We start from the raw sequence: 14,436 nt of genomic DNA, 5'->3' as shown, positions 1-14,436 counted from the left end.
CGCCACTTCTGGCTTTTTCTGTGTCTGTGGTACTGAGGAATCGAACCTTGGGCTTCATGTATGCTAGGCAAGCACTCTACCACTGAGCCACCTTCCCAGCCTCCAGGAAACTCTTTATCGCCAATGAGCCAGCAAAAGTGGAACTGTGGCTCCAAGTGGTAGAGTCCTTGAGGGGGGAAAAAAAATTAAGCTCAGGGACAACATCCAGGCCCTGAGTTCAAATCCCAGGACACACACACACACACACACACACACACACACACACACACACACACACACACACACACAGAGAGCCTACCTCCCATTCATCCCTCCTCCACCCCAGATCTTCTAGGTCAGGGCAGGACCCCTCCCCCAGCCCTGGCTGGCAATAGAGGAAGTGTTGACGGCTTGCTAACCACAAGCAGACTGCCCTTGGCTCCCCCCAAGTTTTCTAGATACCTGACACGGGGGCGCCCCTCCCCCCCACGCCCCTGGCTGTCTGCCCTGGGTCAGGGCTTAGTGCCCAGGGCCTGTTAGCCAGACAGACAGCTGTTGGGATTTCCGGTGCAGGTGGAGGAGGGTAGGCCTCTCAGCCACTTTCTCGTCTGGAATCTCTTGGCCGAGTCTTCACACTCTTCTGGGGGTCCGTGTCTGGACCTTGGGAGCATCTGTCAATGGAAAGAAGGGGACCCAGCTGGGAGCAGGTGGCTAGGTAGGTGTGGCCTTGAGCCCAGAGGTCCAACAGGGAGACACGCCCACAAGCCACAGGAGTGGTGGCTCTGGTTCTAGGGGGCGGAGCTTCAGCCTGTGCAGGGGACCAATCCAGGGCCTGGGTTACTGTTGACTCAGTAGGTCCAGCAGGCCTACGTCAACAACCAGGGGATTTTGATGGAAGCATTTGGTTTTATGTCGGCCCAACACATCAGGGCATCTCTTTTTGGAGTGTGTGTGCATGCACACGTGTCTGTGTGTATGTATGTGTGTGCACAGGTGTGTGCTTGAACCCAGGGCCTATGACTATCTCTTGGCTTTGTTGTTGTTGTTGTTTGGCTTAAGGCTAGTGCTCTACCACTTGAGCCACAGCTCTACTTACGGCTTCCTCCCTCCCTCCCTCCCTCCCTCCCTCCCTCCCTCCCTCCCTCCCTTTCTTCCTTCCTTCCTTCCTTCCTTCCTTCCTTCCTTCCTTCCTTCCTTCCTTCCTTTCTTTCCTTCTTTCTATAGTTAATTGGAGATAAGAGTCCCCTGGATTTTCCTGCTTGGGCTGGCTTAAAACCACAATCCTCAGCTCTCAGCCTCTTGAGTCGCTAGGATGACAGGCGTGAGCCACCAGTGTCTGGCTCTTTATTTTGGTGCCAATGTGGGGCTTGAACTCAGGGCCTGGGCACTGTCCCTGAGCTTCTTTTTGGCTCAAGGCTAACACTTTACCACGTGAGCCACAATGCCACTTCCAGCTTTTTCTATGTCTATGGTACTGAGGAATGGAACCCAGGGCTTCATGCATGCTAGGCGAGCGCTCTACCACTGAGCCACACTCCGATCCCCCACCCCTGATTCCTTCTCCCCACTGCAACCTGGTGACCCATCCAGATCCGAGGAGAAGAGAAAGCCGTGATGGGGACCGAAAAGCTTTCCTGGGGTTGGGAACACCTGCAAATCCCTCTTCACAATGACATGGTGTCCCCCCTAAAATCCACCCTCAGAAATCAGCCTCTAGTTCTCTACTATCTTCTACCCCGTGCACCCCCACCCGCCTTTCCAGGCTAGCTTAGCTTTGGGGCCCAGCAACTATGACAAGAAAAGAGGGAGGAAGGCTAACCACCCCCATCCCAGACCTGTTTTTAGCCCCCCCCTTCCCCCCCTCTCCCCCCATCCTCCCCTCCTTCCCACCCCGGGAACTTGGCGTCCTCCCAAGAAGAGTGCGTGGGTCCTGCCCGGTATTAATAGCTCAGCTGGAGGAGGTGACAAGGATTTTCACAGCCAAACTCCAGAGGTCTTGCTTCCAGCCTGGGTTGGACAGGGTGAGTCCGTCCCCGCTGGAGAGAGAGAAGTCTTGAGTCCAGGCTCTGCTGGGCTGCTGCCTGGGGCTGGTTTGTGACTAGGCCCTGTGGGAGCTGAGAACAGAGGAGCCTGTGATAAAAGTCTCCCGCTGCAGCCCTGACCCCTCATTCCTGCGTGACTTATGTAGTCCAGCCTCTCCACTGGGGCCATGACCTCAGTCTTGCAAGTCTGGCTACACCAGGCCCAGCATGGAAAAGACGCGGGAAAGCTACACACTCACTGGTGGCTCACGCCCAGCATCCTAGCTACTGAGGAGGCTGAGATCTAAGGGGTCACAATTCAAAGCCAGCCCCAGCAGGAAAGTCTGCGAGATTCTTTTATTTTGGGGGCGGTCCTAGGGCTTGAACTCTGGGCCTGGGCGCTGTCCCTCAGCTCTTCAGCTCAAGGCGAGCGCTCTACCACTTGAGTCACAGCGCCACTTCTGGTTTTCTGGTGGTTCATTGGAGATCAGAGTTTCACGGACTTTGCTGCCCAGGCTGGCTTTGAACCGTGATCCTCAGATCTCAGCCTCCTGAGCAGCTAGGATGACAGGCATGAGCCACTGGCAGTCTGCAGCTGAGCTGTGTTTCACTCAAGGCTTGCACTCTGCCACTTGAACCACACCTGCACTTCCAGCTTTTTGCTGGTTAATTGGAGATAAGAGTCTCAGAGAATTTCATTTCCCTAGGTTGGCCTCAAACTGCGATCCTCCAATCTCAGCCTCCTGAGGAGCTAGGATGACCGGGGTGAGCCACTGGTGCCCAGAAATCGAAGGCCAGGGAGAATATTTAACCGAAAGTTAGCCTCTTGGGAAGAGAGGTAAGGCCAGGCAGGGGTGGCTCATGTCTGTCATCCTAGCTATCCAGGTGGCTGAGATCTGAGGATCACGGTTCTGAACCAGCCTGGTCAAAAAAGTCTTATCTCTAATTAGCCACCAAAAAAAAAACAAAAAACAAAACAAAACCCAAACCCTGGAAGTGGAACTGTGGATCAAGTGGCAAGGCGCCACCCAGAAGCAGAAAAAAACAAAAAAAACAAAAAACAAGAGGTAAGGGACAGCACCCAGGTCCTGAGTTCAAGTCCCAGTTATCACCAACACACACACACACACACACACACACACACACACACACACACACACCCCACAGGAAGAGAGGTGAGAAGTCAGATCCTAGCCTTCAGATGGCCTATTTCTCAAATGAGCAGTAGCAAAGACTGGCACACCCCCCCCAGTCTGTGTACCCCAATCTCCCAAGGTCTAGCCTCCACCGTGGCTGACTAAGTCCAATCCCCTTAGTGCCAGTCTCCTATGACATTTCCAAGTGTGTAAGGAGGTATAGGCCCATTCAGTAATTGGTCTCATTAGACAGCTAGAGCTGCCCAGGGGGGTGGGGGGGTGGATGCTGAGCCCCGTGGGGCAGGCCAGACAGCCGCCCGTTAATTACCTGAAAAATCAGACAATTAGGCCTACTGCCACCCGCCTGCCCACGTCCTGCTGTCCCCTAATTACCGAACTGCTGCCTAGCAGTCTGGGAATGACCTGGATTTGGAGAGAGGACCAGTCTCTGCCATCTCCTCCACCCTCCACTCCTACCTTGGTACAAGCTGCAAAGACAAGAGACTTAGAGTAGGGTCTCTACCACCCCCTGCCCCAACCTCTAGCCCTGGGGCTTGAACTCTGGGCCTGGGCGCTGTCCCTCAGCTCTTCAGCTCATGGTAAGCGCTCTACCACTTGAGCCACAGCGCCACTTCTGGCTTTTTCTGTGTATGTGGTGCTGAGGAATCGAACCCAGGGCCTCAGGCATGCAAGGCAAGCGCTCTACCACTGAGCTACCTTCCCAGCTCTCCCTTTTTAGGCTCTAAGCCCTTACACACACACACACACACACACACACACACACACACACACACACACACACACACGGAGTCATGCCAATCCTGGACCCTAGGTTCAACTCTAGGGTGGCCTCTGAAGGGTTTGTCCCAAGCTGTACTGCCTATATCTGTGTGTGTGTGTGTGTGTGTGTGTGTGTGTGTGTGTGTGTGTGTGGTATGCGTGCATGTGCCAGTACCAGGACTTGAACTCAGGACCTAGGTGCTGTCCCTTAGATTGTTTTGCTCAAGGCTAACACTCTACCACTTAAGACATGCATACACTTCTGGCTTTTTGCTGGTTAACTGGAGATAAGAGTCCCAGTGGTGGGGCTGGGAAGGTGGCTCAGCGGTAGAGTGCTTGCCTTGCATGCATGAGAGGCCCTGGGTTGGATTCCTCAGCACCATATAAACAGAAAAGACCAGAAGGTGGCACTGTGGCTCAAGGGGTAGAGCACTCACCTTGAGCTGAAGAGCTCAGAGACAGCACCCAGGCCTAGAGTTCAAGCCCCACGACTGACCAAAAAAAAAAAAAAAGTCTCAATAGGCTTTCCTGCCCTGGCTGGCTTTGAACCATGATCCTCAGATCTCAGCCTCCGGAGTAGCTGGGATGACAGGTGTGAGCCACCAGCGCCTGGCGGGCATTGATTATTTCATACAGCCCATGAATGAGACTGTAACATATCCCAAATGGCTTTTGGAAGAATCCAAAGGTCCTCATCCCTGGCTAGATGCTGGAATCTCTTAGATTAAATGTAGCTGGAGGCTGGGAGCTTGGAGGAGCCTGGGAGAAATCCAGCCGTGAATCTCCTTTCCTCTGTCAATTCCCAGACCTCCTAACTGCTCAGGTCCCAGAGATTTCCCACCCAACACATTACTTTGCCATGTTGCCATTATTATAAAAATGGCAGCGCCTTTAGGGTTTGTCCAACTGCTCCCTAGAGTGTTGGAGCTCTGTGACACACACACACACACACACACACACACACATATATGCACACAATCACCTGTATACACACACGCATGCGTATACCCTATCCATAAGTTCTGACTATCCAGCTGCCTCGCTGCATTATTATTATTCAGTGACGTGGATGGCGTCCTGATCACTTCCGGGGCACTACTATTATAGATACCATCCCCACCAGTTCTGTTGACCACATGGTCACACCCGTGATCTCCAAGGGCAGGCCCTGGGCCGGGCTCTGTGTCAGCCTCTTTTAATGGTTAACACACAGAGGGAAGGTTCTGTCAATGCTTATTCAATGGATGGGAAGGGAGGATGGATGAATGGATGGATGGATGGATGGATGGATGGATGGATGGATGGATGGGTGGATGGGTGGGTGGATGGATGGGTGGATGCATGGATGGAAGAATGCCAGTACTGAGGTTTGAACCCAAAGCCTGGGCACTGTCTTTTAGCTTTTGTGGAGTTTGAACTCAGGGACCTGGGCCCTGTCCCTGAGCCTCTTTGTGTTTAAGGCTAGCATTCTACCACTTGAGCCACCGCATCACGTCTGTTTGTTTTGTCGGTTGTGGGGCTTGAACTCTGGGCCTGGGCGCTGTCCCTCAGCTCTTCAGCTCAAGGCGAGCGCTCTACCCCTTGAGCCACAGCGCCACTTCTGGCTTTTTCTGCTTATGGGGTGTTGAGGAATCGAACCCAGGGCCTCATGCATGCGAGGCAAGCACTCTACCACTGAGCCACCTTCCCAGCCTCCCTTTTCCCCTGCCACCTTTTTTTTTTTAGCTGTTCCTTGTCTATGCCAAACCTGCCCTCTCCTCCCCACCGCTAAGCCTGGAGCCAGCTGCCCAGAAACTCTCCTGGGCCCAGCCCTTGGCTTGACTGGGAGCCTTTGAATGTGAGCATTCACACGTCCCGCTTTGCGGGAGGTAGCGCCAGGGTGGTCAACGCCTCCTTGGCTCTTAGTTCACTGCTCCCTCAAGGACTGGCTGTTCCTGAAAGATTGTAACACGAGCTTGGCTTCGGTGGGGACAGTGCCCACAAGCTCCTGGGCCAGTGGGACCTGGTTGCCCTGAGATTCCATTCTGCCTGAGCTCCAGCCGGGCGCGTCAAGGCTTGGGTGCTGTCCCTCAGCTCTTCAGCTCAAGGCCAGCGCTCTACCACTTGAGCCACAGCGCCACTTCTGGTTTTCTGAGTGGTTTCGTAGAGATACGAGTCTCATAGACTTTCCAGGCTGGCTTTGAACTGCGATCCTCAGATCTCAGCCTCCTGAGTAGCTGGGATGACAGGCGTGAGCCACCGGCGCCCAGCCACAAATGTATTTGTGAATGGAGTACATCATCATCTCTAGTCTAAAATTTCCCAGACTAACTACTTCCCTGCTTTTTTCTACTTTCAAGACGTTTCGGGGCTGGGAAGGTGGCTCAGTGGTAGAGCGCTTGCCTTGCATGCATGAGGCCCTGGGTTCGATTCCTCAGTACCACATATGCAGAAAAAGCCGGAAGTGGTGTCTGGACCCCCCCTCCGTCTCTTTTGTTGTACCTCTCTCTGTTGGTCCCCTTAGTGAGGGATGAGCAGAGATCTAAGGGGCTATCCTGTCCCCCTACCCCTACCCCTCAGCCCTGTTTCTAGAACCATCCAGAATGCCCTGGAAATCTAAAAATAAATGGGGGGGGGAGGGTGTGTGTGGAGGAGAAGAAAGGACCAAACTTCCTTTCCACTAACGACATCCCCTTCCCACCTGCCAGCCCACACGTCGGCTCCATTTCCTCTCAGGGATCTCCCCACTTCTGGCTGATGCCACTTTTCCTGGGGTGCCACCCCCGCACCGTCCCCCCCTCCCACATTCCCACCCCATCAGGCCTCTGTGCTAGGGCTGGCAGGCCTGGAGAGCGCAGTAATTCCAGTTATTTTTAGCCCCGAGATTCAAGGAAGGGGAAGCCACCCCCGCGCCCTGGTGGAAAGCAATCGATTAAAACCAGGAGGTAGGAGAGGGCTTGCTGCCAGGCTGGCAGTGGGTATCCAGACAGGCAGAGGGGGAGGAGAAGCCGCTCCTTGCCCAGCTGGTTGGTCCTGGGGTGCTGATGAGGGATTAGAATGCGGGGAGAGGAGGATCTCCAGGTAACCCTCACTGCTGCTTCTCATGAATCAGAGCCTGCTGCGCCTGTCATCCTAGCTACTCAGGGGGAGGCTGAGATCTGAGGATTGTGGTTTGAAGCCAGCCTGGGCAGGAAACTCCATGAGACTCTGATCTCCCATGAACCACTGGAGAACTGGAAGTGGCGCGGTGGCTCAAGTGGCAGAGTGCTCGACCAATCAGAGACAGCGCACAGGTCCTGAGTTCGAGTCCCAGGACTGGCAAAGCAAAGCAATACAAACAAAGACAGGGCAAGAGCTCCCCCAGAACCCAGAAAGGAGTCATGGCAGACCTCCTGTAATTCTCATGACCAGTCTATCTATCTGTCCCCTGCTTGGATGCCTTTGGGACTTGAACTCTGGGCCTGGGCGCCGTCCCTCAGCTCTTCAGCTCAAGGCGAGCGCTCTACCACTTGAGCCACAGCGCCACTTCCGGTTTTCTGGTGGTTTATTGGAGATAGGAGTCTCAGGGACTTTCCTGCCCAGGCTGGCTTTGAACCGAGATCCTCAGATCTCAGCCTCCTAAGCAGCTAGGATGACAGGTGTGAGCCACCGACACCTGGCTTGCCCTTGATCTTGCCCTTTGTCCCACCAGCCCTCAGTTTCCCTTCTCATCCACTTGGGAAAGTAATGAGCAACAAGATGACTTTCAAGTCTTATTCCAGGGTTCTTATGGGTGAGTAGGAGTGTGTGTGTGTGTGGGGGGGGGGTCACAGCCTGTCTCCTTGGAAACTTGGGACCTGGAAGAGGATCACCCCCTTCCTTGTTCATTCAGAGGAATTCTTTCAAAGCTCACCCATCTTTCCCCTTCATCTAGATTTCCAGAAAGGGGGAGCTCTGGGATTCAGCCAAGGATTCAGCCGCCCACCCCCCCTCCCCAACTGTTCACCTCCTCTCCATCTCTCTAGTGTGGGCCTGGGAAGGGCTCAGGCTCAAGGGGCAGCCCGGGCAGGAAAGGGTTAAAGGAGACCAGTGGGGGGGGGGCGTTGGAAGGGGGGATTGAGGTTGCCAAGGCAACAGCCTGTTGGGGCCAGAAGAGGCTGCTGGGGAGGGAAGGGAGAGGGCCATCCTTCTCAAGCCTCTGCTTCATTCTTCCTGATCACAGGCTCTTTGTTAATTTGCTTTTAAAGGTTCCCCTTAGCATTATTTTGTAGCTGGGGAGGGGGGGGAGCAGGGAGTTACAGGGCTTTTGGGGGGCCCTCTTTCTTGCCCACCTAATTCTGTCCCTTCTCTCTCAGTTTTTTTTTTGTGGTCAATGGTGGGACTTGAACTCAGGGCCTGGGCGCTGTCCCTCAGCTCTTCAGCCCAAGGGGAGCAGCATTCTACCACTTGAGCCACAGTGCCACCTTCGGTTTTCTGAGTGGTTCATTGGAGATCAGAATCTCATGGACTTTCCTGGCCCAGGCTAGCTTTGAACCGTGATCCTCAGATCTCAGCCTCCTGAGTAGCAAGGATGATAGGTGTTGAGTTACTGGTGCCCGGCTTCCCAGACACTTTCTCTGAAGGAAGACATCTTACTACAGTACCACCCAGAAGCTCAGATGCCAGGCCGACCAGATCAATCATGGAGATCCCACTGGGAATGAATCTGGAAGACAGAAAGGGGGGGTGGGGGAGAGTGACTTGTGTGCCCTCTGTAAATTCAGTAGTCTGTCTGTGGTCCCATGCTGCCCCCTGGTGGACCCAGGAGATCCTTCCCAGCTCTGGCTACTGCATTTCCTCTCCCAAGAGGGAAAAGTCAGATGTCTGGGGCTAGAGGGCTGGATTGGCTTCGTGACTGAGCTAGGGGCTGCCCTTGCCTGTTCAACCACTGTTGGAACGGACAGATCTTGAGCCCCAACCCCATTTTTGGCACCGCACACTGCCCTGGACACATTTTCTTCTCCCAGAAGCTTTGAATCCTAGACTCTTGGAAGGGAATTCAAGGGTTTTTATTTTCCAGCCATGGCGCACACCTGCAATTTCAACTATAGAAGGTGGCAGAGACAGGAGGATTGTAAGTTCAAGGCCAGCCTGGGCAACTTAGTGAGATCCTGATTGGAGGGGAGAAGGGTTTTGGTGATCTAATTCAGTGGTATAATGTTTACCTAGTACTTACAAGACTCTGGGCTCAACTCCTAGTACCTTTCACCTGTCCCCCCCACAAAAAAAAAAAAGAATTTATTTTTTTCCAGCCCTTTAGTCCCTTTTGCAACCACAAACTCAGTTATGTAAGTGCTGCTTGTAAATGCCAGGTTCCAGAGCTCACTAACTCTGTGAACTCTTGGAAGGAATTCTCCTTTTTTTCCTCTCTCTTTCTTTGTCTCTATCATCCTTCCTTCCTTTTCTTTCTCTGTATCTTTCTTTCTTTTTTTTTCGTGGTTGGTCGTGGGTCTTGAACTCAGGGCCTTGGCGCTGTCCCTCAGCTCTTCAGCTCAAGGCGAGTGCTCTACCACTTGAGCCACAGCGCCACTTCTGGTTTTCTGAGTGGTTTATTGGAGATAAGAGTCTCACAGGCTTTCTTGCTCAAGCTGGCTTTGAACTGTGATCCTCAGATCTCAGCCTCCTGGGTAGCTAGGATTATAGCCATGCTCCATGGTGGCAGGGCTACAAGATCCTGAAAGGGATCTTGATTTAATGACACATAGCTCAGTGATCCAGGTACTAGAGGAACAGAAGATAGACGAGGGGTGAGGGCAAACCAGAATGGTTGCTTATCCCTGTAATCCCAGCCCTGGGGAGTCTGAGACTGGTTGGATAGCCAGTTGTAAGGCCTGACTGGGATACATAAAACCCTGTTTCAAGAAATATCAAAGGTAGCTTAGTGGTAGAGTGCTCGCCTAGCATGCATGAAGCCCTGGGTTCGACTCCTCAGTACCACATACACAGAAAAAGCCAGAATTGGCATTGTAGTTCAAGTGGTAGAGTGCTAGCCTTGAGCAAAAAGAGCTCAGGGACAGCATCCAGGCCGAGTTCAAGCCTCAGGACTGGAAAAAAAAAACAAAAATAAAAACAAAAAACTGAGTACTCAAGGCTCACACCTGTAATCCTATCTACTCAAGAGGCTGAGACCTGAGATTTGTGGTTCAAAGCCAGCCCGGGCAGGAGCATCCATGAGACTTATTTTTTTGTGTGTGTCAGTCCTGGGGTTTGAACTCAGGGCCTGGGTGCTGTCCCTGAGCTTCTTTGGCTCAAGGCTAGCACTCTACCACTTGAGCCACAGCGCCACTTCTGGCTTTTCCTGTGGATGTGGTACTGGGGAATCAAACCCCGGGGTTTCATGCATGCTAGGCAAGCACTCTACCACTAAGCCACATTCCCAGCCGCTGTGAGAGACTCATCTCCAATGAACCACCAGAAAATTGGAAGTAGCGCCATGGTTCAAAGTGGTAGAGCACTAGCCTTGAGCAAAAAAGAGCTCAGGGATAGCACCCAGGCTCTGAGTTCAAGTCCTACAACCACCAAAAAAACAAAAGCAACCCAGAAGCCTGGTACTGGTGGCTCCTATCTGTCATCCTAGCTATGCGAGAGGCTGAGATCTGTGAGGATCAAAGGTTCAAAGCCAACCCAGATAGGAAAGTCTATGAGACTCTTACCTTCAATTAGCCAGCCCACCCCTGGCGCCCTTCGAGGCCTAGGAACCTTTCTTCGTGGTACTGAGGGAAGCCTTTTCCAGTTGCACCTTCCGGTGTCATCGACCGTATTTCCCATGCTGCACTGCAGCCTTGCCCTTCCTTTTCCGGCTCCAGGCGCGTCGGCTCCCGCGGGGTGGCGGTGAGTGTTTGCGCGCGTGGTATCCGATGCCATCCTCCCCCCGTGGGCTGTGGCGGGACACGAAGCGTGGGCCTGCGGCCTCGGGGAAGACAGAGCAGCCGGCTGTGGGGCTGTGGGGAGTTGGGGGGGCTGCGGAAGCCAGACGTGACGGGGATGGGGGGGGGTGTCGTTCGTTCAGTCATTGCCTGGGCAGAGATGGCCGGTGCAGCTGGCACATCTGTGTATTTAGGCCTCTGGCCTGGATAACCACCGGATCTGGGGGGGGCTGAGGGTTGGGGTGTCATCAGAGGTAGCCCGGGCCTTTCCAGCACTCCTCAACCCTCATCTTACACTTCTTGTCTTGCAGGTTCAGACATGGCTAAGTCCAAGAACCACACCACGCACAACCAGTGTAAGTTGTGTGTCTGTGTGTCTGTCTGTTTTTAGGGTCCACCTTGCACCCCTCTGCCTGGAGAGGATTGAGTGATGAGCATCGTACTAGAGAGCAGAGTGGACACATTCCCCTCCTATTGCTTTTTCTTTCTTAGACCCCCCCAGTCCTGGGGCTTGAACTCAGGGCCTGAATATGCCGTCCCTGAATTTTCTTTTGGCTCCAGGCTAGCCGTCTACCCACAACCCTACAGCTCCACTTCCGGCTTCTTTTGGGGGCGGGGGCATGGGGGCTGGTTGATTGGAAATAAGAGTTTCGGTAGAATTACCCCCCCTCCCCAATCCAGGCTGGCTTCGAACCTCTGATCCTCAGTTCTCAAGCCTCTTTAGTAGCTAGGGTTTATAGGTATGAGCCCTAGGCGACTCAGCTTGGCCATTTTCTTTTTGGCCATTGTCTTGAAGCTGTAATGGGGGGTGGGGAGGGGATGAGGATCTAATTAAGAAGCTCACAGTGTTTTTGCCTTCGATGTTTCTCAGCTTCCAGGCAGCCAGGCTGGGATGTAAATGGTTTATTTACCTGGGCGCGCATGGGGTTCTTATTAGAGGATGTAGTTACTTGTGGGTTTTGTTTTCTTCAATAAGTTAATTCCTGTTTTCCCTTTCCACAGCCCGGAAATGGCACAGAAATGGTATCAAGAAACCCAGATCACAAAGATACGAATCGCTGAAGGGGGTAAGTGTGCTGGCCAAACCATAAAAATGATCCTTGGGTTGGGGCTGGGAAGGTGGCTCAGTGGTAGAGCACTTGCCTTGCGTGCATGAGGCACTGGGTTCGATTCCTCAGCACCACATAAGCAGAAAAAGCCAGAAATGGCGCTGTGGCTCCAGTGGTAGAGCGCTCGCCTTGAGCTGAGGGACAGCACCCAGGCCCCAGAATTCAGGCCCCACGACCAAAAAAAAAAAAAGATCTTTGGTCTAAGGTGTGTTGTCTAATTTTAATTTTATTTTTTAGTGTCCTCGGGTTTGAACCTGGGGGTTTGAGTACTATCAGTGAGTTTCTTTTTTCTAATTGCTGTACAAAGGACTTTTGACTCAAAAGTTAGATTATGGAGGTAACGCATCTTGCTCAATGTCACTTCTTCCTATCCAGAATCTTCTGTGTCATCGTCTTCCTCTCCCTCCCCTCCAGTCTGCTTGAATGCTGTTAACTACTTCATGACTTAATTTGGTCTCCCAAAGCCTATGGTTTTCTTGCTCCATGCTGCAAACTCATAGCAGTTTTCCTTGGCTTCCCCCCCCCCCCCCAACCTGTGGTATGACCAGATTACCACCTTCCTTGCTTTGCCAGAGCCCCACAGGGAAAGCATAGTTGCTTGGGTTTGGGGTTTATTTTGTTTTGTCAGTCCTGGGCCTCGAACTCAGGGCCTGGGTGCTGTCCTTGAGCTTTTTTTGCTCAGTGCTAGTGCACTCTACCACCTGGGCTACTCTTCTGCTTGCAGCTTTCTGGTGGCTCATTGGAGATAAGAGTCTCACAGACTTCCCTGCCCTGGGCTGGCTTCAAGCTGCAATCCTCAGATGTCAGCCCTGAAAGATTTCAGAGTACAAACTATTCAGCTGACTTGCTATAGGACATTCACATGCAACCCTACCAGAGCCAGAGACTCTGAAAGTGGTCAGTACCCCACTTAGCCAAGTGGAATGTTGGCTTATTGGGGTTCATGCTGGTGTGTCTCTGGAAATAATTTTCCAGGGTTGGACAGTTAGATGTAAGATCGTGTGCTGTTTTGTTTGTGCTGGTACTAGGGGCTTGAATTCAGCTTTGTACTCTTCCTCTTTTTTTTTCTGCTCAAGACAAGCCCTCTACCACTTAAACCACAGTGCCACCTCTGGCTTTTGAGTAGTTTATTGGCGATCTGAGTCTCAAGAGTTTACTGCCCTGGCTGGCTTTGAACTATGATCCTCAGATCTCAGCCTCCTGAGTAGCTAGGATTATGGACATTAGCCATTGGCTGCTGGCTTGAACCCTGGGCGCTGTCCCTCAGCTCTTCAGCTCAATGTGAGCACTCTAACACTTGAGCCACAGTGCCACTTTTGGTTTTCTGGTGATTCATTGGAGATGAGTCTCACAGACGTTCCTGCCCCGGCTGGCTTTGAATCGTGATCCTCAGATCTCAGCCTCCTGAGTAGCTAGGATGACAGGCGTGAACCACCACCCGAATGCCTGGCTTTATATTTTGACCAGTTGTGGGGCTTGAACTCAGGCCTGGGTGTGTGATTCCCTGAGCCTCTTGGTGCTCCAAGCTGGCACTCTACCCATTTCTGGGTTTGAGTGGTTAATTGGAGATAGAGTCTCATGGAGACTTCTGCTCAGGCTGGCTTCAAACCTCGATCCCCAGATCTCAACCTTGCAAGTAGCTAGGATTATAGGTGTGAGCCACCAGCACCCGGCTCTGCTGTTGGTAGAATGCCCGTGACTTAGGGGGAAGTGATGGCTTCAGGAGCCTTTTTGCTCGTCACTTAATCCCTTCCTGCTCTCCAGGTGGACCCCAAGTTCCTGAGGAACATGCGTTTTGCCAAGAAGCACAACAAGAAGGGCTTTAAGAAGATGCAGGCGAACAACGCCAAGGCCATGAGCGCGCGGGCCGAGGCCATCAAGACCCTGGTAAAACCCAAAGCAGTGAACAACAAACGCAAGCTCCCCGAGCAGGCCACCCGCAAGCTCCAGCGACTCGCCTACATCGCCCACCCCAAGCTGGGCAAGCGCATTCGGGCCTACATTGCCAAGGGGCGCAGGCTCACCACCCCAAAGGCCAGGGCGCAGGCGCAGGCCCAGGCCCAGCCTCAGGCTAAGGCCGAGGCCAAGGCTAAGGCCCAGGCCGAGGCCAAGGCCAAGGCCAAAGCCAAAGCGAAGGCCAAGTTGCAGGCCAAGGCACAGGCCAAGGCCAAGGCACAAACCAAGGCCCAGGCTGCAGCCACTACTACAGCTCAGGCCCAGGCCGCAGCCCCTAAGGGTGCCCAGGCCGCAGCCCCTAAGGGTGCCCAGGCTCCAGCCCCCAAGGGTGCCCAGGCTCCAGCCCCCAAGGGTGCCCAGGCTCCAGCCCCCAAAAGTGCCCAGGCTGCAGCTCCCAAGGGTGCCCAGGCTCCAGCCTCCAAAGGAGCCCAGGGCCCCGGGAAGGCCCCACAATGAAGACCTCTTGTCTGCCAGCCTGAGCACGGATGGACTGCTGTGGCTCCCTGGCCGCCATCTTCAGGGTGGGCCGGTGGCCTCTGTCGTTTCTACCAATAAACCTGAAGCAGGCTCTGGTGGCCCATGTCTGTTGTCC

At 53.4% G+C, this 14,436-nt stretch overlaps 1 protein-coding gene across 1 annotated transcript; it reads left to right on the top strand.

Annotated features, from left to right (window-relative positions):
- Nucleotides 1-10,680: 10,680 nt before the first annotated feature.
- LOC138815957 (large ribosomal subunit protein eL29-like) lies at nucleotides 10,681-14,419 on the top strand. The gene is made up of 4 exons (XM_070005371.1): nucleotides 10,681-10,744; nucleotides 11,091-11,135; nucleotides 11,782-11,846; nucleotides 13,653-14,419. The coding sequence occupies exons 2-4, from the start codon at nucleotides 11,099-11,101 to the stop codon at nucleotides 14,298-14,300; spliced, it is 750 nt and encodes a 249-aa protein (XP_069861472.1). The 5' UTR covers nucleotides 10,681-10,744; nucleotides 11,091-11,098; the 3' UTR covers nucleotides 14,301-14,419.
- Nucleotides 14,420-14,436: the final 17 nt, after the last annotated feature.

Source organism: Dipodomys merriami, unplaced genomic scaffold (genome assembly GCF_024711535.1).
Source record: "Dipodomys merriami isolate MVZ:Mamm:240054 unplaced genomic scaffold, mDipMer1.0.p SCAF_68, whole genome shotgun sequence".
In the NCBI taxonomy this organism is placed as follows: Eukaryota; Metazoa; Chordata; class Mammalia; order Rodentia; family Heteromyidae; genus Dipodomys; species Dipodomys merriami.
This window is presented reverse-complemented; position numbering and strand designations above follow the sequence as displayed.